Source organism: Parambassis ranga, chromosome 17 (assembly GCF_900634625.1).
Source record: "Parambassis ranga chromosome 17, fParRan2.1, whole genome shotgun sequence".
Lineage (NCBI taxonomy): Eukaryota > Metazoa > Chordata > Actinopteri > Ambassidae > Parambassis > Parambassis ranga.
The window spans coordinates 21,570,100-21,594,821 of record NC_041037.1 but is presented as its reverse complement, the minus strand read 5'-3'; the positions used below and the strand labels follow the sequence as shown (position 1 = coordinate 21,594,821).

Sequence of the window (24,722 nt, the reverse complement as noted above, 5' to 3'; positions counted from 1 at the left end):
TATTTATACTGAAGAGACACACGGCGCGCGAGCGGAGACACACGGCGCGTGCACGCACACACACACACACACACACACACACGTTTAACTTTTGATGTCTTCCAGTAATTATCTTTTATGCCCGGAGGGCTGGGCTGTGTAACCACAGACATCTTGAAAGTGAAAGCAACAAAACAAAGAATTAAATTGAAACTGAAATGGGCTGTTCAGCAGCTGATGCATGTTTGGATCATAGCCTTTAAAAGTCAGAACCTGAGCAAACATCTGGCTTTCATGTCATTCACACTGTCAAGACCTCCTGATGACAAAGGCAAAAAGGCTTTCTGTTTTTGAATGTGGCAGGACTGCTGAGGTTGGCCGCAGTAAGACAGTTATTTTAAATGTATTAAAGGTCGGGTAGGAGATATCGTTCTGATTCACTTTTTGCTAGATTAGTGTAACTTCTCTTTACAATCCGAACCAATTAGTTCGGCAGTTTCGCTTTAAAATGAAGAATATGAATCATCTGTGGAAGCTATAAAACATAAAAACATCAGCCAATCCTCCGGGTGGACCCTGCGCGGAGGATTGGCTGGTTGTCACTCTCTTCCTGCTCTGTGCACCAGAGAGGTACGTGCATGATGGCCGAAGTCACAGACTGGTTGGGAGGCGTGACTTCAGGGTGAGCTCCGAGAGAAAGGGACGTGTGTTTACTTTCCAAATCTGGCTGACTGTCACTGAGTTTTCAAAATCTCCTACCCTACCTTTAAGTGCCTGCTTAGGTGCACAGATTTATAATAACACAACTGATACATCAGTCACAACAGATGATTGGCCAGCAGCTATTACAGCCTCATCACATAAGCTGAGCAGCTCTGTCTGCAGACAGTGGTGAGGTGAGTCAAATGATGTCAATAACCTCACACTTCCTGTCCAACACACACACACAGGACTCGACTCACAGCCAGTAGTTTGAAGTTTTCCAGCCCTCAGGCCTCCTGCCGAGGGCCCCAAGCAGTAGCCTCCTTTGCCTGCCAGCAAACAGCGCCTCTGGGCTCCGAGTGGCACATCTCTAATGAAGTGCTGCATCTCTAAACGTTTGTAGGGGGCGCTGTAATTGCAGAGCTGCTTATTTTCATGCCAAAAAGTGACTGTTTATCTGACAAAACACCAAAGCATAAGCCCGTGTTCAGGCTGATAAAATGGTGCAGGCATTAGCCTCAGGAGAATCAGGACAGTGAAACAGAGGCGATGCTGTGACGGGAACGATCAGAACCCTCCTGAGGTGAAATTCAGCTCGTTACTGTCAAAGCTGCAGTTCTACCTATGGCCTGCAGGGGCGGTCTCTATAAACTACTTCATTCTTGAAGCCAAATGTCTTTAGTATAGTATAAAGGTTTAAATATATTATAAAACTCTAAATTTTGCATAATTACGTGAGTGACCCCGCTTCACCTCTTTACCTGTAGTTGGAGTCTAGGCAGACTTTGACGCTACCAACATGGCGACGATTGGACCCTGCCAGGAGGACTCGGAATGGCTCTTCATAAACCTCCGGGGTGAAATCACAGAAAATGTTACATACAGTCTATGGCTGTATGTTTAGCTACATGCTAACACTAGCATGCTAGTATACAAAAATAACTATTGTTAAAGGGTTTATGGTTCTACCAGAGTCTCAAGCCACAGAGGTCGTCCTCCTGGGGGCACGACAGGAAACCTGTGGGTCACCAAAGTAAGGTTTATAAACCTGAACTTAATCAGAGACTTGTTGGTGGACTGACAGTTGGGCGTCGTTATCCTGGAGTCATTCGTCTGCCAGCACGGCTAAAAAAATAACACAGAGGGAGGCTAATCAGGGCTGAGTCCTGTTCCAGTCACTGAAATCTGTCCAATTAGGCCAACAAAAAACCCTCAGCAGTCTTTCACTATTAGAATCACGAAAATGTTGAATTTTAAAAATATGGAATCTGCCCTCAGACCTCAAAGTGTCAATCACCTCCTCTGATGACTCCCAGTGTTTTTGCCTCTCAGCCATCAGCCCTGCTTCTCTCCACAAGTCATCCTGATCAATTTGCCTCCTTCTCGCCGTCGGCCTGTCTCCATGACCCCTCCCCCTCTGTCTGTTTTTCCTGTCGACTCCGTCAAACAGCGGCAGGCTGTGCGAGCAGAGTGCCCTAAACCCCTGAAACCATCGCGCCACAAACACTCTCTCAGCCTGAAGAAGGAAGTGGAGAGGCTGCCAAAGATAAAGTGGAGCACCACAAACAAATGGAGTAAGTGAGCTCATTAATGCAGCAGTGTGGTGGGTCAGCATCCTGCCCAGGCCCGATCAGCTTTCCAACTGATTTACTTTTTTGATTCTGATTTACTTTTGAACTCTTACTGAGTTTTCAAAATCTCGTACTCTACCTTTAAAAGGTTCCATAACCTGAGGGTTATGGAACAAAAAAGCCAACTGGTAGACCTAAGAAAATTTCACCTGCACTGAGCAGGAAGACCTGACGAGCTGTCCATGAAGACACAGGCTGATCTTCCACCCAAACGAAGGCCCTCACTGATGCTGACTGAGTCTGAGCCTGATGACCATCCCTGCCCTGTGGAAGACAACATGCCTTGTTCCTGTGTCCAAGACCAAACATCCAAGCACACGCAGTGACTACAGACAGAGAAACACATGATAGTGAGCAGCACGGGGGCACCCCAGGGCACAGTACTGTCTCCATTCCTGTTCACACTCTATACATCGGACTTCAGACACTGCTCACAGTCCTGCCACCTGCAGAAGTTCTCGGACGACTCTGCCATTGTGGGCTGTACCAGCAGAGGTTGTTGTCACTCAGGAATGTCACTGAGACAAAAGAGCTGGTGGTGGACTTCAGGAAGCACCAGACACTCCCAGACCCGGTCAGCATCAAAGGTACCAACGTGGACATTGTGGACAGCTACAAATACCTGGGTATCCACATTGACCGCAAACTGGACTAGTCCACAAATGGGAGTCGCCTGTATCTCCTATGGAGACTCAGGTCCTTTAACGTCTGTCAGACCATGCTGCAGATGTTTTACCACTCGGTGGTCTCCAGCGTCATCTTCTACGCTGTAGTGTGCTGGGGCAGCAGGATGAAGACGGCCGACACCAACAGACTCAACAAGCTCATTAGGAAGACTGGCTCGGTCCTGGGAGTGGAGCTGGAGTCTGTGGTCCCCTTATACTCTCTACTTAACTGCATTTAATATAACTTGATACCTCTGGCACAAGAATTTCCTTTGGGATTAATAAAGTTTTATCTTATCTTAAGAAAGGTAAGGTGGAAGATGCAGAGGTTAAAGTCTATAAAAGTTATTTTTCATCAAGAAATCTACCTGTCATCAGGTGGTTATAATGATATAAGGATAGGGAGGAGGCAAAGTCTTTTTGGCCCCTCGTAACTCTCAAGCAAGAAGAGTCAAGACCCTTACCTTACTTAATCAATCCTGTTAAATATGAGTAGGATCATTGTTGATATGGCAGGTAGATACTTAATAGCTCTAAGCTTCTGTCTGTTGTTCAGGTAATTGTTTAATTACCAATTAACGATGAGCCAGAGTTCACACTGTTATTTCTCACGTAATCATTTTTCTTTTCAACATTTTCTACTTTTCAAAATAAGCTTCATCAATGAGCTTCATCTTTTCAAATCCTTAACCGTGTTTCAGCAAAATAAATTCAGATTGCAGATTCACATCTGCATTTAAAGCAATGCTTCAGCTGCAGCAATCAAACTTGCATTTTCTTCAGGAAATTCTTTTCTAGTTTTTGTCTTGGTCTTTTGATTAGGAGTGTATCTTATACACAACAAAAGTCAGCTCTTCTTCCTGCCAGTGTGTTAACCCAAATCTCAGCACTGGGAGTCTGTGTTACATTTGAGTGCACTCTTGAAATCTTGCATTAAAACAGAGACCATGTGAGTCTGAGCGTTGAGTTTTGTGGGACAACATGAAGATATCAGTGTAAAGAGAAAGCTTAAAGCTTGATCAAAGATAAAGATCCATTTAACTAAAGTTGTTTTTTCTGCTGCTTTCTTCTTTCTTCAGTTTTCAGCCATGTTCTATCTCTTTACAAGAAGTGAGACATTTCCAGGAAACTCAGTACAGTAAACCTGAAAGTGAAAGAAAGACACACCACCACCATTGTCGTATGTTTCCGGGAATTATCCTCTTTTATGAGCAGAGGGCTGGGCTGTGTAGCCACAGACATCTTGGGAGTGAAAGAACTGCCCCCTGGAGGTGTGTCTTGTTCACAGAGGATATAACATCTAAACGGCAGCACTCCCTCAGCAGACCGAACACATTCACTCTGTGAGTAAACAAGCTTTTTGTGTCTTTTGCATGCACCTGTTGTGTATCTGTGCTGAGTCCTTCATTTTCTGCTTACTAACCAAAGACTGACCTAAATATGTCACAAAGAGAAGCTTTTGTAGTGTGCTGGGACCTGGGAGTGTTCTGTCAGGAGGACTGGCTGACACCTGGTTCACCTGGTGGTTGCTCTATATCTAGATGCCTGGGCTGTCAGAGGCTCTCCTTCCTTTTCTCCTACATTTTGGGTTTTGCTTTGATTCCCATTCATGCAGGCCAAGCTGCAAAGACCTCTTACTCAAATCTACAGGTCATTAACTAGCTGGACCAGCTTGTTGATAGTTTAACAGTACCAGTATCAGTTCACATGTGATCAGTACTGAACCCTACCCCTGTCTGTGTTTTTACAGAAAAACTGCACATCCACCAAACTGCTGCATTTCTGTCTGCTTTTATATCAAAGACATACTGTTATAAATGTACTTTTAGTGGTTGTTAGGTTTGAACTGTGGCAGATTTTATTGACTGTTTTGTGTTTGTCTTATTTTTTTTATCATGAAATACTGTGTATGATTTAATGATTAACCTTTTATTATTTTCCTGCCTCAGCCCCTCCTCAAACAGGCTAACATACATCTACAGCTTCTACTGGCTTTAATTTGCCTCTCTGTCCAACACTTCTCACACTTCTAACACTGATGCTTCCATCTAGAACAGGGGTGTCCAGAGTCCATTCAGATTTTTTATAGTCTTAACCCCTTCCACCCCAAGCCCATTTTATGACACTTTTGGTGTCATAATAAAGGGGACACCTGGGAGATTTGCACAGTTGTGTAAGTATTAATTTGTATGCCTCTGCCTTATTGTAAATTAAGATGGCACAAAGCAGAAATGATAAAAAAAATGTCCTCGTCTGTTGAAAATTTACACTTTTACAATGAATATCTCCCTACAAATGATGTAGAGCTATGTGAGGCCATCTTTGAAATTTTTAAAGGTCTTAAAATTTAATGAACCAAACTATATATTTCAGTCACTATTGGTGTTCATCACTTCCATTTACATCATTTTTTACTTGTATACATATACATTATTACACATCTATAGGTTATAACAGATGTATAAAGCAGGGCCACGCCCACCTAATGCTAAGCTAATACCTCGACAAATATGCAGGCTCATAACTTCACAATAGACAGGTTGATTAGGATGATTGACACCTCTATCAAGGTCAGAATGGCTTATATGTGCTTGTAGTAAAGTTTCTCCTGTTTAATTTGATATGCAATATGATTGTTTTTTACATGGTTAGTACAGTGTTATATGGCTTTTATTTTTTGGGTGCATGAAAAAGCCCCCAAATTTGGGGGCCGTTGGGTGGATAGGGTTAAATGGTTTGTCTTAAAATGTGTTATTTTTGGCCAACCAGCTAAACAGAATAAATCATATAAAATCAACAGGCGATGCTTATTTATATATGACTCATTGTGTAACATGATGTTCTGAGCAGACCATTGTCAGTCACTGCCTGCGTCGTCACAGTGCGTCACACCATTGGTTACAGCAACACAGAGGGCTCTGAAGGTGTACAGCATCGGTTCAACACTTAGTCACAACTCACCACTAGACCAAAAGTGCTTATACACTGTCGTGACCTTCCCTGGTCACCCCGGATTGTCAGATTCCGTCTCCTGTATTCAGAACATTGAGTGAAAGAAAATACCCTGGGTTTTGTAGTTTCGCCTTTTGCAAAAGGGAGAACACAGTGAACACAGGCCTTTCAGTCTGCTTCACTCCCGTCCATACGTGTTCTGCCCTTCCCTAGACACAGGCTTGTTTTATTGAAAGTTGAGGTACATTTGCATAACAGATAAACAGTTCTTCAAGACCCTCGTTGGTATTCCCATATTGGGACATGTTGCCCCTTTATCTCCACCTACTAATTATCATAATTGGTCTAACATATTTATGACTATGAAACACTTTGTCCCTTCTATGTTGGATGATTTATCTTACGTCCATGCCTCCTAGTGCTTCGGCCTTCACCGCATCAAAGAGTTCCTCCCTAACTCTCTGTAAGAGTTATAGATGTGTTTTTCTCTAAGTGTAAGCATATATAATCAAATACATATGTGGTCTATATCATGTCATTGCGTAAATAACCTTGTATACTTCACAATTCCCCCTTTTGGACTCTACTAGAGTCCAACACCTAAAGAAAACCGTGACAAAGGTTATATGTATCAAAAATATAAATAAAAGATCATGAGCAATCAAACAGTAAACATGTGTTCAGAGCTAATAAAAAGTTAGTGAAAAGTTAGTGATCATTCACCATGTCTCGTTAATCTGTCCTAAGCTTGCACGCGTACCAGTAAGGTTTACACAAGAAAAATCTCCAGAGGCCACATTTGTGGAAAACACAGGACGTTTCTCAGATAGCTTGGTGATGGGGAATATAACATCCCATTCCATGCATTTTTTTTAGGGGGAACCGAGCGAGTCATAACTAGTATAAAACAGTCGGTGGTCAGAGAAGTGCCAGCTTCACCTGTAACAAAGGTCTGGGTCCCAAGCAGACCACACAATCAACTTGGAATGCATTAGCTGACTTGTTCAGCTAATAAAAGCCAATTATTCCTGTAGCCAGTGACTCCTGTAGCAACCTGAAACCATTGATCAGTAGACAAACCTTCTGTTCCTGATACAATGACAACCCCTCCTAAATTAGCATTATTCTTACCAGTCACTAAGCTCCCCTGCACTGCTGAACTCTCTGGGATTGTGGAGGTGGTTGTATTAGGCCAGGGGTGTCCAAACTACGGCCCGCGGGCCGCAGTTGGCCTGCGGCTTCTATCTTAAAATGTGTTATTTTTGGCCCGCCAGCCAAGTAAATCATACAAAATCAACAGGCAATTCTTATTTTTGTTTTTAACTCATTGTGTAACGTTTGCATCATGATTCTCTGAGCAGAACATTATCCCTCTCTCTCCGCATCATGGTGCGTCAGGCGGGGCTGCAGGGCTTGGTTGTTGGTTCCAGCTACGCTACGCAGCTAGGGCTCCGAAGGTGCAAAACACCGGTTCAGCACACAATTCACTACGAGACTAAACATGCTTCTGCATACAACCTGCTATCAGAGAGCGTCTGTACAAGTCCTCCAAAACTACGGAGCCCCTCTGTGACATGGTAAAAGAAATAAATTGTGGCCACGAATAACGTGCGCACTAAATATTATTATTATTAGTTGTAGTATAGTAGCCCTATTAGAATTCTTGGACGGGGCGCATGGGAGCGGGCTGCCCGGCCAGAGAGCAGCCTCCCCGTGCAGCAATGAGCGTCCCTCTCTGGGGAACGTGCCGGAGTACTGGGGGGCTCCAGGAGCGCAGGGGAGTGGAGCGGAGCGTCCCTCTCCCTGTGCATCGTGTCGCTCCCTGCTGCCCGGCGCGGGCAGGAGGAGTGCACGGGGAGGCTGCTCTCTGGCCGGGCAGCCCGCTCCCATGCGCCCCGTCCATGAATTCTAATAGGTGGAGCCATTAGCCATTGCTGGAGCCATTAGAGAAGTTAAAGCGACATGATGGACAGGGAGGGGGACGCTCGTTGCTCCCTGCTGCACGGGGAGGCTGCGTCCTGGCCGGCAGCCTGCTCGGGCCTTTTTACCGGCGGCTGGATAAAAGCAACTCCCCAGAAATGCGAACATTTGTAAATCATGAATTAGTTTGTGCCGTGTGAGCAGACTGTTATAAACTTTGATGTTTTACTGGAGCAGCAGAGCAGTCCGTCTTTGCTTGTTAACGTTCTCTGTTGTTAAACTGTACAGAGACTCGGCACTTCTCCCAAACTGACTCCGTTATTCAGTACGCATCTGTCGTAAGGCACGTCATCACGTTTTTATGTCTCGTTGACATGCACTACAAACAAATTACAGACCCTTTGAGATCAGCACTAAATGGCTCCCACCTAGTCTACCTGACATTTTACTGATGTCTGCTGCTCCTAAACCAGACCTGCCACATATGATCAGATCTCACCTTCACAGTAGAGTCGATAACTTGCCTGTTGCTCTGTTATCACAACCACACAGTGTCTGAATGTTTTAAATTTATGCTGTATATTCATATACATTTTCTGATCTGTTCATCTGAATGCTAAGATGTTATTTTGTTTGTTGTGTAAGATGTAACATATTACAAAACAGCATACACAGTTTTTACTGTTTAAAATAATGACATCGGGGACTGTTGGCCCTCGGAGAGTTTCGCATTATCGAATCTGGCCCTCCCTGAAAAAAGTTTGGCCACCCCTGTATTAGGCGGACTATGTGTTCGCCAAAATCCCACCTTCCAACAGGGGTCATGACCTACAAACATAGCACAGACAAGGAACCATGTGCCATTCTGTGTTTCGGGAAGTATTAGTGGAGTTAGTGCATGGATCGAATATTGCAGTGTGTTGACCTATCTGTAGCAACACATAGACCGTCAGGAGGAATAGAACCACAACCATGATTATAACCAATAGGATAATATAAAAATAATATAAGTGACGAGTAGAACAGTATACAGATTAATATGAAAATTAATATGTAGTATTACACCTCTGTCCAAGGAACTCGCAGTGTAACCAGAAGATCAAAGAAACTATGAACAACCCTAATATGGTTATTCCGTTCCGATAAACAGTACCAAAGGCATGCTTCAGTCCCAACATAGCCTCCACCTGCTGGAGGTCTTTATGTTTGAAATGTGTTCCATTGTCAGATCTGATTTTTTCAGGAAAACCATGTCTAGGGATGTAGGTGTTAATCAGAAATTTAATGACAGTTATGCTGTCCTCCCTTTTCGCAGGACAGGCTTCTGGCCATCCTGAGTATGCATCAACACACATCAAAATGTATCTGAATCCCCTCACAGAGTTAATCATGTCAGTGTAATCAATGATGATTTCTTTGCCCGTCTTGGCCTCTAGTGGGTAGTGTCCTGCTTTGGTTTGATGGTTAGTCTCGGATTGTATTTAATACACTGATCACATGTTCAAATTAAATACCACCAGTGCTCCAGATTTCTTAACATCTGAGCTACCCCCACATGGCCTACCCCATGTGCTTCTTCCATAGCAGTTTGTCTCAATCCAGGTGGCAGTATGGGTCGTCCATCCTCCATACTCCTCCTGTGTCAGTTGCCCCCCTCGCTCTCCACAAAGTCTTTTCCTGTGGAGAGGCTTTGTTTTGTAGTTGTGTTAAGTCATTCCAGTCAACAGGGGGAGGTAAGTCCGTTTCTGAGCACATCAAAATCATCTGTTCAACATAGCCTGCTGCCTGCTTTGCTGCCTGATCTGCTGCATTATTTCCTCTGGTGATCCCTGTCAGCGCCTGTTCCATGACCTTTGCATTTTATTACAGCTAGCTTGCTAGGCAACAACAGGACTTCTGCAAGTTCTCTCATTTCTGCTTCATGTTTTATGGGTTTGTTATCTGCAGTCAGAAATCCTACTCTCAGCCACTGGCCCAACTCCACATGTACTGCTCCTGCTGCATATGCTGAATCAGTGAAAATTAATGTGTTGTCCTTCCCCTATTTTGAGTGCTTCGATCACTGCTCTCACCTCTGCTCTCTGTGCTGACTGCTGTCCCTCCAGTCTTTCTGCTTTTAGCGTTCTCATCTCTTCCCGTGTGTCTTCAACAACTGCGTATGCCGCTCTGAGTCCTTCTGTGTCATGTCTGAAGCACCCGTCTGTGAACAGATTTCTAACCTCTGTTAGTGGTGTGGCCTGTAAATCCATTCTGACTTTTTCATCTCTGATTACCCTCTCTACACATGTATGTGGCTCTCCAGCTCCTATCTGCTCTGCCATGTTTATACCATCATGTGTGAAGGTAATGTTTGGTGCTTCCAAAATCTTGCTCATTCTCCTCTGTCTCAGTGGGGTGAGTGTCTCTGAGTTTACATATGAGACTACACTATGTGTTGTGAGTACGTACAGCTGGTGTCCCATGACCATGTGTTCAGTTTTCTGAATTAGCTTAGCTATTCCTGCTGCATGTTGTGTGCACTGAGAATGTCTTTTTTCCATGTTGTCTAAGAGGACACTAATGTACCTCAGTATTACTCTCTCTCCCCCTTTTCTCTGGAACAGGATGCCGTTTGCACAGGTATCCGTTCCAGAGACATCTAAATAGAATGGTAATGTGTAATTCGGCATGGCTAGGTCTGCTGCTGTAGCCAAAGATTGTTTCAGTTCAATAAAAGAGCGTTCAGCTTCCTGTGTCCAATTTAGGTGGGCTGTTAAATTACACATGCCATGTTCTCTGACTGGGTCTCTAAGTGGCTGTATGAGACCAGTGTAGTTTGCAACGTAGTTTAAAAAATATCTCTACATTCATGAGCCAGCGGAAGACAAAAGAAAGCATTAGCCAAATCTAATCCACAAAGGTTCAGATGTGTAAACCCGGAATGTCACAGGCTCACAGTTCACTAAGCCCACATCAGTGGGGCCCTCTGCCCATATATGTGTCGGCAAGTCATTAATCAAAGCCTGAGCAAGAGGGTGATCTGTTTTTTCTCTTCCATGATATCTGGCAAGCTGTTCGTGTGCTAATGTAACAGTGTTAGTAGCTGAAACATGTAGGTCTAGGTTGGCAATCTGTTTGAGCTATGGCACGTTTAACCATGCCACCTAATTCTTTTGCCTGATGTTTTGGATGTACAGCTAATGAGACGTGGGAATGCCCTTCGTCACTGATCATATACCAAGCCTGTTGTTCTAGTGTGAGATCCACACCAGCTGCTACGCCCTCAGATGCCACAAAAATATCTCGGACTAAAATCAACCAGTTTTTCTCCTCTAGGGAGCATGTGAAGTTATCATGATACCAATCAGTTTGCCGCCTGTCATAAAACAAAGTCACATGAGGGGGGTCAGGGGGAGTGACATATGGCTCGAGCTGGGCTATCCAGGGCTTCCACTGCAGGTAAGCAGAGAGGATTCCTGGTCGTGTGGCGTTTCTGCATGTAACAGACCCCAGTAGATGTCCGCACAAGGGTCAGCTACAGGTCTCACAAGATACTGTCCACCTGTGTCAGAGGCATTACAGTAGAACATGGTGCCGTCCGGCAGTGTCACTGTCAACCCGTCAGGGCTGCATAAAATAGATGCTCCAAGCTTAATCAGCAAGTCTCTCCCCAGTATATTCAGAGGCACTGTGGGTGAATATACAAAACAGTGTGACACAGTCTGATGTCCCAGCTGAGCAGTCATTGGAGTGGTTATAGGCAGAGTCTGTTTCTCCCCAGAGAAGCCCATCACTGTGATAGAGTCATTTGACAGTTTCTTTGAAGATGTATGAATCAGAGTAGAACAGGTGGCCCCTGTGTCTACCAGAAAAGGCAGTGTCTCATCTTCTACTCGCATAGACAACATCGGATCTGCCGTAACAATGTCATCAGAGCTGCTCTGTGGGGAGTGTCATTGTCGGGAGGTGTTATCCCCTCCCTGTTCCCAGCCGGAAACAGGAAACTGCCCCTTCCATGGAGCTCCAGCAGGGCGGAAAGAAGCCCCTTATGGACCAAATGCTGCACGCCCTCGACTGTGCTGTCCCTCTCGGCTGTACTGCCCCATAATGTATGGACAGTCCTTTGTCCAGTGTCCGAGCTCCTCACAGTAGTAGCAGCGGTCACGACTGAAGTCTCCCCTCAGCTGTCCCCTAGGCGGTCTACCCCTTCCGCGCCGGCCTCCCCAGCTGCCCCTCCCTGGTCCCTTGCCCCTGTATGACCCTGTGGGCGGCTGATCATTATTAGGATAAGATGGCTGTGGCACCCAAGGTGTGTCAGGCGGTGAAGTGGAGCCCTCAGTGGCCACCGTGACTTTATTAGTTTTGTCTTTCTTTTTGTCATTAACCTTTTGTCTAGCCTCAGCCAGTTGCATTTTTAATAATTGAGTCTGTAATTCCTGTACATCCTTGCTTTCTGTGTGTGCTGCATCCTGGGCACGAGTCAAATGATGCACTAAATCCATGTATCATATATTGTCCCCATACTGCGTACTGTACTCTGATTTGGATTATAGTGACACTTATACACTCATACTCTGTAGTTAACTACATTTAATGTAACTTGATTCCTCTGGCACAAGAATTTCCTTCGGGATTAATAAAGTTTTATCTTATCTTAAATGTCTCTCCCACACATTGGAATCACAATCTGCCATGTCTAGTTTACTTTCCATGGCATTTTTCACATTCTCTGGGACCCCGTTTAGGACGGCGGTCCTGTACCACACCCTCTGAATCCATGTGTCTTTGCTTTGATTAATATCTTCTCTTGGACTCTGTTTCAGATCCCATTTTAAGGTGGGGCAGGCTGCTCCACTAGGCAAAGGATATAAAGGGCAGTATATTAGATTGTGTGTAGGGGGGAGGGTCGCTACTCTTTTCTGTTTTCCCTTTCTTTGCTTTGGGCTTTCCTGTCATGAGGTGATTTACACCCTGACATAACAAAGCCCATCTCGCCAACTGAGTTCTTTGCTCCTCCGCCTTCTCCTGCTCCTTTCTGAATTTTCCTCTCTTAGTCCAACCACACTGCTCTGCACTTTCCTTGGCCCTCTCTCTGTCTTACCTCGCTTCTCCCTCTTTTCTCCAAAACTCCTTCTGCAAACTTCCTCTATCTTTCACCATCAACTTTGACAACATTTTTCTGCCAACAACTTATCTACAGCATCCTTTATAAGAATCACTTCTGCCGCTGCAGTCTTAGAGTCAGAAGTCTGGTTCAGTATTTCGCCTAAGACCGCCAGCTGTTCTTCTACCGTCTTTAGTGGGCTGTGCGGACCCCACCCATCGTCAGTCATGTCTCGGTGCACACTTAAGTCCATGTCGTCAGTCATTAAAGTCTTAATCTCGTGGTCACGTAGGAATTACAAAGCTATAGTTTAAATTCAAATTTACAAAACTGCAGTTACAATGTTTCTATCCTCTACCAAACTATGTACACATCAGAAAAAACAACTAATCCAGTTCGTGAGTGAACCTACTTCAACAGACCACTGCTTTACGTTAGCACCAGTTAGGTTTCCAGCAGTGCTGCTGCTTCAGCTCACACGTCCCTGGCACTCATCCACATTTCTCATTCATGCATTACCCGTAATATGAGCGCTCAATATGTGTGTTTGTGTTACAGCTTCACTCTCAGCTATGTGTCTCAGTAAGGGGTGCTTTTGAACTCACAGGACTTTCCTCTGTTCTTGTAGCCGGTCCGACTACTCACAGTTCATCTGTTCTTGCCGTCTCTCTTTTAGACGGCTCACAGTTATAACAGTGTTCTTCACTGTCTAGATTCAGGCCAACTGAGAAATATGGCACGCTATGTCCCTAGTACTCAGTCCAGTGGATTTGAGACTAGCCTCTCTTCCACGACACCAGAATCTCATACGTCTGTAATTTGGAAGCCTGCAGACTTACTACAACTTCCGCCTAACTAGTGCGGTCATTGTTTCAGTTTCCAGTCATTCCAACATTCATACCATGTGTTTGCCTGTTGTTCTTTTCCTCTCTCTTTTTTTAGCGATTTAGGGTTCCTCAAGCCCCGGGACTCAAACCCAGCTTTTCCGGCCTCTCGTCAGAGCACCGGTGGAGTCGCCACACTCAGGATTTTGCAACCCCTTTTTTCCTTTTCCTTTCTCTTATTCTTTATCTTTACTCTTACAAGAATTCTTTAACCTCTTTTTTTCATTTCTCTTATTCTTTATCTTTACTCTTACAAGAATTCTTTAACCTCTTTTTTTCATTTCTCTTATTCTTTTGTTTCAGTCAATGTTCGTATAATTTACAGGCAGATTACTACTAAGGCTCGGGACACGTTAAACTTAAGAGTAGTCAATGCAGATATAAAAGGTCTGCTCACCTTATTGTTGGCACGCCACATGTCCTCTGTCTGTTTGTAATCAACCCCTGTGTTCAATTGACGGATCTGAGAAGAATATAATTACCTTTTATCCCGGACGAGCCCCCAAAATGTTGTGACCTTCCCTGGTCACCCCGGATTGTCAGATTCCGTCTCCTGTATTCAGAACATTGAGTGAAAGAAAATACCCTGGGTTTTGTAGTTTCGCCTTTTGCAAAAGGGAGAACACAGGCCTTTCAGTCTGCTTCACTCCCGTCCATACGTGTTCTGCCCTTCCCTAGACACAGGCATGTTTTATTGAAAAGTGGAGTTACATTTGCATAATTTGCATAATAGATAAACAGTTCTTCAAGACCCTCGTTGGTATTCCCATATTGGGACATGTTGCCCTTTTATCTCCACCTACTAATTATAATAATTGGTCTAACATATTTATGTAACTTGATACCTCTGGCACAAGAATTTCCTTCTCAAGAATTTCCTTCGGGATTAATAAAGTTTTATCTTATCTTATCTTATCTTATCTTATCTTATCTTATCTTATGACTATGAAACACTTTGTCCCTTCTATGTTGGATGATTTATCTTACGTCCATGCCTCCTAGTGCTTCGGCCTTCACCGCATCAAAGAGTTCCTCCCTAACTCTCTGTAAGAGTTATAGATGTGTTTTTCTCTAAGTGTAAGCTTATATAATCAAATACATATGTGGTCTATACCATGTCATTGCGTAAATAACCTTGTATATTTCACAACACACAGCCTGCTATCAGAGTGTCCGTGCTGTACAAGTGAAGTTCTCCAAAACAGCTCCAATGTGACAGCGAATGCTGCAGCCTAGACCAGATACTGTATTAGTAAAAGTGATCTGTGCTTCTTTAACTTTCCAGAAATGCGAACATCTGTTTGGCTCCACTGCTGTGAGCAGACTTTCTGTTATAAGCTCTGATGTTTTTGTCCATCTTTATTGTCATCCTATAGAAACACAGAGGACCCAGGTCTAACATGTCAGTGAGTCTGTGAGCTGAATTAACACACTGTACATATTCTGTATTCTAGAATACAATATGACCTCTGAAGGCAGCAACATGATCGAGGTGGCAGCACTTGGCCGGCCCTTTCGCCTCGGCATGCTGTATGATTGCCGCCAAGAATCACTTGTCCCCGGTGAGTGCACTTTGTCTTTAAAATACTCTGGACTCCCTGTAAGCTGTGGACTGCCTGCAGTACACTTGTGCATGAATAATGTCAACAAAAAAGAACCCATGTACACAAATTCAACCTCAGAGAAGAACTATGGGTCAAATCTTTTTCAGGGAACATTTAGTCCACTCTAGGTAGAGATGCTTGTCCTGCTGCAGGCTGAGATTAAACATGTCCTATTATTATGTAAGAACGGGACACAGCTGATTGTGGATGATAGGAGAGAGTGGGACATCTGTGTTATTAAAGATCTTTGCAGCACCATGAGAATAGATGAAACATTTTTAAAAAGGCAGACTTGCTTCTTGTATTGTTTGATGTAAAAACACCTTTTGTGAACAGGAAGCTGAACTTTCTTCTTCTTCTTCTGCAGGTGTGACACTGTGGGACAGTGAAGACCTGATGAAACATCTTATAGAAAGACCTCAGACCTCTAATGATTTTGAAACAGTTGCGTCTGAATCAATTGAGGGCAAATCTTCAGCCCTCAATGTTGAAGCTTCTTTGAAGGCCAGTTTCCTTAGTGGACTGGTTCAGGTTGAGGGTTCAGCCAAATACCTGAATGACAGTAAGACCTCCAGAAACCAGGCTAGGGTAACGCTGAAGTACAAGGCGACCACAAAGTTCCAGGAGCTGTCGATGAACCATCTTGGAAGAGGCAACGTGAAGCATCAAGATGTGTTTGATAAAGGCTTAGCAACACATGTGGTCACAGGTATTCTTTATGGGGCACAGGCCTTCTTCGTGTTTGACCGCGAGGTGTCTGAGAAGGAAGATCGTCAAGACGTTGAGGGGAACCTGAAGGTGGTCATCAAGAAGATCCCTCTTCTTTCTGTAGAGGGTGAAGGCTCCCTGAAAATGAAAGACGAGGACACAGTAAAGGTTGATAAATTCTCCTGCAGATTCTATGGAGACTTTTTACTGGCGAAAACTCCAACAACCTTCCAGGATGCAGTTCAGGTCTACCAAAGCCTGCCAAAACTACTGGGAGCTGACGGAGAAAAGGCCGTACCAGTGAAGGTCTGGCTGCTGCCTCTGACTGCTTTAGATTCTTCTGCTGCTAAACTTGTCCGTGAGATCAGTGTGGGACTAGTTCAAGAAGCACAGAGCGTCTTGGAGGACTTCACAGAGCTGGACATGAGGTGCAATGATGCTCTGAGCACCCCCACAGCACAGCAGTTCCCACAGATCTCCGACAAGCTTCGACACTTTAAAGAAATGTGCTCTGAGTTCAAGCTGGTATTCCAACAAACTCTGGCAAAGAAACTTCCATCAATCCGAGGAGGAGGCGAAGAGGAGGCCGAGCTCGCAGAAGTCCTGAAGAAGAGACGTTCTTCACCTTTCAACAGTAAAAACCTGAACGCCTGGATGGACTGTAAAGAGGGAGAAATGGACACCTTGATGTCTTTCACCAACATGATGAAAAACACCAAAATCCTCCCATCCAAGAAACACCTGAACTCTCTGAGTGCAGAGACGGCTGTGTGTTTTGTTTTCACCTCACTGGGACGTGCTGAACCCTTCCTCTCAGCTTTATCAGACTACTTAAGAGGAGGAACCAAACCAGACGACCCCCAACATCCACACAGTCATGATGTGGAGAAGGAGCAGTGGTACCTGTCAAGAGAAACGGCAGAGAAAATGAGGAAGAATGCAAAGCTCTTCAGAGACATTGCAGAGGCCAACAAAGAGAACCAGAACATCAAGTTCCTGACTGTGGGTCTAACAGATGAGACACACCAAGGATCAACCATCTACCTTTATAAAGACGGCTTGTCTGACAGTGAGAACTTTGAGCCTCCTTCAAAGCCTGAAACTGTGGCAGCAGGTGACAAACCATGACAGTGTGTCGCTGAAGGTTTCTCCTCCCAGATGTGGAGCAGAGAACATCACCTCCTACTCTGTGGAGTTCTGTGTGAGTGGAGAGGACGGATGGCAGCAAAAGACTGAACCAAAAGCTGAAGAGGTCACAGTGAGCGGCCTGAGGCCAAACACAGAGTACCAGTTCAGATGCAGAGCAGTGACCTCAGCAGGTGTCGGGCCGGCAGCTGTTCTCAGTGATCCCATTAAAACCTTACCCTGCAGCCCTCCTGGAGAACCTCATGTTGAACCAACCTCGTGTGACATATCAGTGACCTGGGAGAAGCCGGCTGAGCTTGGACAGGATGTCCAGATATCGAGCTACGTCGTGGAGTACGCAGAAACAGACCCTGCGAAGAAAGAAGATCTTCAGTGGAAACAAGTGATGTCAAGAGGTGAAAGGGGGGTCATTTCAGGGCTTCAGTCAGAGACCAGATATGCAGTCAGGGTCAGGTGTGATTGTGGAGCAGCTGGCAGAAGCAAAGACAGCATCACTGTCATTGTCTGCACAAAGAAACGTGAATTTGCACGTCTTCCTGACTATCTTAAACATATTAGCAAAATGATAAACTCAAACCCCCCCTCAGTTTACAAGCTGCCCCTGGAAGATGAAGATATGGACATATATGGGTGCAGGAGGTTTAAAGTTGGCAAAGAAAACATGAGACAGAATCGCACAATAATGCTTCTTGGAGCAACCGGATCAGGAAAGTCCACCCTCATCAATGCAATGATCAACTACATAGTAGGTGTGGAGTGGAAGGACTGTTTCAGATTCAGACTGATTCATGAGGATCAGTCCACATCACAGGCTCACAGTCAAACCTCTGAGGTCACTGTGTACCAGATCAACCACCAGGACGGGTTCAGAGTGCCCTTCTCTCTGACCATCATTGACACTCCAGGCTTTGGAGACACCAGAGGAGTAGCAAGAGACAAAGAAATCACAGGACAGATTCGGAGGCTTTTCACCTCTCTTAATGGGGTCACCGAGATTGATGCAGTGTGTTTCGTTTCTCAGGCTGCTCTTGCTCGACTAACACCAACACAGAAGTACGTGTTTGACTCTGTGCTCTCGATCTTTGGCAAAGATGTGGAAGAGAACATCAAAATGCTGATAACTTTTGCTGACGGCAAGCAGCCCCCAGTTCTTGAGGCAATAAACTCAGCTGGGGTTCCATGTCCAAAAAATGAGTTAGGGCTTCCAGTTCACTTCAAATTCAACAACTCAGCTTTGTTTGCAGACAACAGAAGCAGGACCTGCGATGAAGATTCTGATGATGATGGTGGCAGCTTTGATGAAATGTTTTGGAAGATGGGGGCCAAAAGTTTGGAGAGGTTCTTCACTGCTTTAAGCAAAATGACAACCAAAAGTTTGCTAATGACTCAAGAGGTTTTAAAGGAACGAAAGCAGCTTGAAACAGCCATTGAAGGTCTGCAACCACAAGTTAAAGCTGGATTAGCAAAACTGGAAGAAATTAAGACCACCAACGAAAAGATCAAAGACCACGAAGCAGCCCTGGCTTCAAATGAAAACTTTGAAATTGAGGTGGATGTCATTCAGCCGGTCAAAAAGACACTCACAGAGAAAGGAGTGTACATCACCAACTGTCAGGTATGCTCAATAACGTGCCACTACCCATGTGGAATACAACAGGATAATGAGAAACATGGCTGTGCATCCATGGACAGAACAGGGAAATGCACCGTCTGCCCTGGAAAATGCAACTGGAAAGTGCATTTCAACCAAACATACAGGTGGGAGTATGTTCAGGTGAAACAGAAGCAGACACTGCAAGACATAAAAAGAAGGTATGAGAAGGCAACAAAGGAGAAGATGACTACTCAGGAACTGATCGAGAGGCAAGAGGAAGCGATTGTTCACCTTCAAGACATGATGGTATCCCTAATGGATCAGTCAGCTCGCAGTATAACTCGTCTGCAGGAAATCTCCCTGAGGCCAAACCCTCTGACCACTCCAGAGTACATTGACATGCTGATAAAGGGAGAACTATCAGAGGCAAAGGAGGGTTACCTTGCTCGAGTACAGGCCTTGGAGGCAATGAGGGAGAGGGCAAACCTGATCTCAAAGGTAGTCCAGCAAGACAAGTTTGCAAAGACAGATGAGGAATTATCTGTGGAAAGACAGAAAAAGCAAAATATATTCCAGAGATTTTGTAATAATTTAGGATTGTAAGGAAAGGATTAACTCGGTCTACACACTTACACGTGTTTACAGTGATGTGAGATTATGACAACATGACCAAGCTCAATACAACTGGTTGGGCGAAGATTTCATTATAATAGAACTTTGCTAGCATTCTGCAAATTATAATTATCCAAACTATATATGCTATGTTGCCAATAAAATCTAGCTAGATGATGCTAAATAGATTTGCATGCTTATGCTTAAAAACTAAGAACCTTACAGGTCCTAAACATTGTTTATGAAGGTTTGGCTGCGCTTTAATCAATAAAACATTTTATTGCTATATATTATTTTTCTGTAATTTGAGGTTTATGATGTTAAATGCCGGCTTGAAGTACAATGTTCATTCTGTTTTACATTTTTGCTGTAAGGAGATTTGCATAAAAAAGCAGAAAATCAAAAACAATGATGATGTCAATAATATTCATTGATGCTGTGTGCGCCATGTTTTGATTAAGAGCTAAAAAATAAAGGAATGTATGCCATGTATTATTATTGTTTTATGGTTTTATGGCTAAATCCATTATTTTTCTGTATTTGCTCTTTAAGTATAGTGCTTTTCAAGATATTCAGACACTGTACTGTGGTCATAACACGGTAAGAACATATTTTAAGATAGAATGGAAAAGTAAAAGTATAAAGACAGAAATTAAGCAATTAAAGGTTAAAAGTAGTCTGGGTGAGATGGATTTTAAGCATTGTTTTAAATCCATGTCAGTACAGTAACACGTGTGTTTTGTTAAGAGGGAGGGAGCAGCTGTGGAGAACGCTCTGTGTGTCGTCAACTGTAGCTCAGGGCTTTCTCTGATTACATCAGCTGCAAAATGAAAATATTACTCCTAAGCCGGGGTTACACTACAGGACTTTCACAGTTTTAACAGTTTCTGAGAAGACTAGGAGGACACACACAGAGACTGGCTTCAGCAGGTTTCTGTGTGATGATGGGGGTCACACACTAAACTGCTCCTGATGAGGGACCACAGACTACAGGACTCATCAAACCAGCTAAAGACAAATGAACACAGCAAACTCTCATAACGACCACAGTTTAAACAAACACACCGTTGGGGTGGTAATGGGTTAATTTGTTCTTTGCAAACCAAAAAACTCAACAAACACTGAGGACAGTCGGCTCGCTGCAGCTGTTGTCTGTGCAGCTATCAGCTCGGAGAAGTAGTCATTGTTTTGATATCCCCGTTACTTCCCATCTGTGCCTCACCCTCTCTTTTCATTGGCTGTTGGCAACACAAGTTGGTAACTTTAATACTGACCCTTTAAAATACAGACAACTCAGAATAACAGTTATTCTTATAAACATGGTGGTTTGGGATTAGACTATACGTGATTAAAAGACCTTCTCTTATGCCTTCATCTAAGAAGGTTTCCTAATCAAACTGCTCATAACTGCTAGTTAACCATAACTGAATAAGTAAATCAAATATCAGGAGTAGCTAGCTCTTGGTTAACAAGTCTAAAATGAACAACTAAATATTTGGGAAGGGATTATTTACACTGAGGTTCTCTCCACAGGTCAATTATCAATCAGTCCACTCAGGTGGCTTAGATATGTTGAATATGGACACAAGCTGACTATTCCTGAACCGTTTTCTACTTCTATACAAAAAAGTAGGGCTGGGTGGTATGACCAAAATTATATATCACGGTACTTTTATATCATTATTATTATTATTATAACGGTTTCCGGTATTTGACAGTATTTTCTCTCCTCATGCATGAAGTGTTAACTGCACTGATTGTGAGAAGAGTTACTGCACTACAGACCCTATTCCAGGTCATGAGAATTGTACAAAATTAGAACATTAGTGTTACATGTAATACAGGAGGACTTATTATTGAATATCCAGTAGCATCATTACTTGAGGCTTTTTAAAAATAATTACAAATGATGTGTGTGTGTGGGGGGGGGGGGGGGGGGTGTCTTCACTCGTGGCTTCGACTGAACGCAGACTAGATGAAGGAGGCGGAGTGACATGACTTAAGCTTGTTAAATACTCCAGAGGACAGAGAAATCTGTTCGTGTTCCTGAGGTGGCAGAAATAAGAACAAAATCTGTTTGGACCGGACTTTTCATACTCAGCAAGTGTGTAGAACATACGGCTCCACTCACACACATACAGGTTTTGCCGCTATTTCGCAGCTAATAATCGGCAGAAGCAGCAGTTCAGGTGAACATGTATGAAGCTGAGATATTTGGGAAAACAGGGAAAGCCGTGAAATACCAAACAGTAGCACCAATGTCCTCCTCCATGTCAAACATAAACTAAACATGAACTGCTGCTTCTGCTGCTGTTCAGCGTGTCAAAACCTGTTTGTGTGTGTCTGAGTGTGATTTGCGCTGCAGTGGGAGAGCCACGTGAAGAGTTCTACACACAATCCTGGTTCAGAACTTTCCCTGTCCATTATTACCAACACCACCAATACCTGTGCTCTATACTATCTTACTACTGCGCTGAATTCCAGACATTTTAGGCCATTTAAACCAGTTTCGCTGGTATATGACTAATTCATATCATAACGCAAAAAAAACACCGCTCAGCCCTACAAAAAAGCTCACATTTTATTTCACTGGTGGCTAATAAGTATTGATTATGTATCAATACTGATTATTTTTACGCACAAACGGATTATTCAAACAGCCTTGTGGATTGTGATGTAAATTTTAATATCTGTATATGCAGCCTCTCCTTTAATCATTGTTACTTCCCTGGGACACCCGACCTCCTGTTTCTCATCAAAGTAACAAATCCTGTTGCCTTTTGCCATTCAACATTGATGTCTGGGACCTTCCCAATATACAAGAGACTCCGATGTGGAGAGAGTCCTCGGCTGTGTCCCACACTCCAGGGGGGCAGCTCTGGGAGTGATCGGGAGACGAATGGCTCTGTTACATGCTGGACTCCAGGAAAATATCATTAGGTGTGAACTAGCAACTTCAAAGTATAATCAGGAGACAGTGGGTCTATGACCGGCTAGAAGAGGGTGTGACTTGATGGGGGGGGGGCTGCTGCAGGTATAACTGTGACATGTTCCCCATGTTCGGGGTCTTTCATTCATTCTGACCGCTAGAGTGTTTTTGATTGACCTTCTTTGCAAAGAATAAATCCTTGTCGGCCGGCAGAAGTCACAGCTGCCAACACCTAACTCTAGAGCAGGCCCCAAATAACGGTCACCTGAAGTGAAGCGCTGAAGTGAAGCGCTTTGAGACAATGTCTGATTGTAATATGCGCTATATAAATAAAACTGAATTGAATTGAATTGAATTGAAGTCAAAGAAAAGGGGAAGTAGTTTTGCCACCAAGCAACCATACCTTGGATAAATGTTCACAGTTTAAAGTAAAGGGACACCATGAGAACATCAGCTTTATTAAGGAGAAGAGGATTTGTTTTGGTCCACATGGGACCTCCACATCGAGAGGAGAGTGGCTCAGGCATCTGGTTCGGATGCCTCCTGGACGCCTCCCTGGGGAGGTGTTCCGGGCATGTCCCACTGGGAGGAGGCCCCGGGGAAGACCCAGGCCAGCTGGCCTGGGAACGCCTCGGGATTCCCCCAGAGGAGCTGGAGGAAGTGTCTGGTGAGAGGGAAGTCTGGGTGTCCCTGCTTAGACTGCTGCTCCCGCGACCCGGCCCCAGATAAGCGGTTGAAGATGGATGGGTGGATGGATGACTAAAATGTCATTTGATTTTAGTCACATGTTAGTCATCAACATTGTTTAACTTTTAGTCTAGTTTTAGTCGACTAAATATCAAAGAATTTTAGTCGACTAAATCTGCCGTGGTTTTAGTCGACTAAAATTCTATGATATATATTTCTTATGAAATAATTAAGGTTTGAAGTGCAATAAAAACAGGCACAGCTTTAACTTGTGTTATTTGAAACAAACATCTCTTTATTTAATTTCTATGACCTTTTCACAAAGACCCAGTGAACAGTGAGCTGCTCTCCCTGAACACACTGTTCAGTCATGACCTTCCTCATGAATCCTCCATAACTACAGCAAAACACAGTGACAGCTTAGAAACAGTACGCATGCTGTAAAACCATCAGCAGCAGTGTCTTCATTTATAGATTTTGTCACGTGTATCTGTGAACGGAAGTTAAGATGACTCGTCTGCAAACATCGCTTCAGGTTTGTTGCGTTTTTACCGCTGATAGTCGCTCCACCGTCCTGTTTGTCTTGACATCAAACGTGTCCGTGTGTCTGTTCTTCTGTGTTGTGTTACCATGCATGAGTACGCCTTCTTCCAGCATCACTGGGTAACGTCCTTACACAGAGAGATCACTTCTGATTGGCTCTGTGCCGCCGTCTCCTGATTCGTCCCTCCCGTTCACAAACAAAATCTGCTCTGATTGGATCTCGTCTCCATCAATAATTTCGTCTCGTTTTTATTCGCTGACGAAAGTGTCAGTACATTTCGTCTTCGTTTTTTGGCACCGTGTGTTAGTTTTTATTTAGTTATCGTCTCATTTTTATCAGCAAAAAAAGGTTGTTAACGAAAACTATGACGAAAATGATTCGTCAACAAAATTAACACTGGATCACAACAATATTATTAACAAAAAAAACACAGAAAAAACAAGGAACAGGGAATGGCTTTTTTTCCTAATTGAAACAGAGATCAGTCATATCTGTTACATTAAACACAGACATGATAATAATAACTAATAAATCATTTTCACTGTCACAGCAGGATGTTTCTGAAAACCTGTTCAGCGGAACGCTGTGAGATTCTGAGGCTGATCTCTGGACTCTGAGAGGCCTCGGACTTAGAAACTAAACCAAGATCATTTTTCAGATGTGACCTGTGTGAATTCCTCAGGTGTAGATGAAGCAGAGCATGAGTTCCTTCCTCATTCTTCACCACTCACAGAACACATCCTGTACAACACACTGCAGTTCAAAGGAAACAAAAGTAAGTCCAAACCAAAGCCGCCCTGCTTTAAGGTGATCAACATTCACAGTGCTGTCAGTAGTTAGAAAACATTTCTTTAAGTCTTCAGGGCTCAAATCTGTTCAAAGAAGACGCTTCATCTGCTCCTCTGATCAATGAGAGGGAGAGAGAAACAAAGGAAGCACACAAGTATGACTCGGGGTCATGATGCCTGCTCACCTGAACAGGTTTACTGACTATAACTCACATCAGGAGGGAGCAGGAAGCAGCAGGAACAACAACCTTTTCTAACAGCTTTATTGATCATCATCAAGTCGAGCAGCTTCCT

At 43.9% G+C, this 24,722-nt stretch overlaps 1 protein-coding gene and 1 long non-coding RNA gene across 2 annotated transcripts; one reads left to right on the top strand and one right to left on the bottom strand.

Annotated features, from left to right (window-relative positions):
- Positions 1-1,441: 1,441 nt before the first annotated feature.
- Positions 1,442-2,307, bottom strand: LOC114449612 (uncharacterized). The gene is made up of 3 exons (XR_003672007.1): positions 1,979-2,307; positions 1,651-1,699; positions 1,442-1,531 (listed from the first exon to the last, which is right to left on the bottom strand). It is a non-coding gene; the product is annotated as an uncharacterized LOC114449612 (long non-coding RNA).
- Positions 2,308-4,215: 1,908 nt separating this feature from the next.
- LOC114449586 (neoverrucotoxin subunit alpha-like) lies at positions 4,216-17,360 on the top strand. The gene is made up of 3 exons (XM_028427386.1): positions 4,216-4,320; positions 15,271-15,378; positions 15,788-17,360. The coding sequence occupies exons 2-3, from the start codon at positions 15,279-15,281 to the stop codon at positions 17,254-17,256; spliced, it is 1,569 nt and encodes a 522-aa protein (XP_028283187.1). The 5' UTR covers positions 4,216-4,320; positions 15,271-15,278; the 3' UTR covers positions 17,257-17,360.
- Positions 17,361-24,722: the final 7,362 nt, after the last annotated feature.

Excerpts from the sequence above, each read along its gene's own strand:
- LOC114449586 (XM_028427386.1), top strand. The coding sequence starts at position 15,279 with ATGACCTCTGAAGGCAGCAACATGATCGAGGTGGCAGCACTTGGCCGG. Across the intron at positions 15,379-15,787 it reads CCAAGAATCACTTGTCCCCG|GTGTGACACTGTGGGACAGT; the intron begins GTGAGTGCACTT and ends CTTCTTCTGCAG.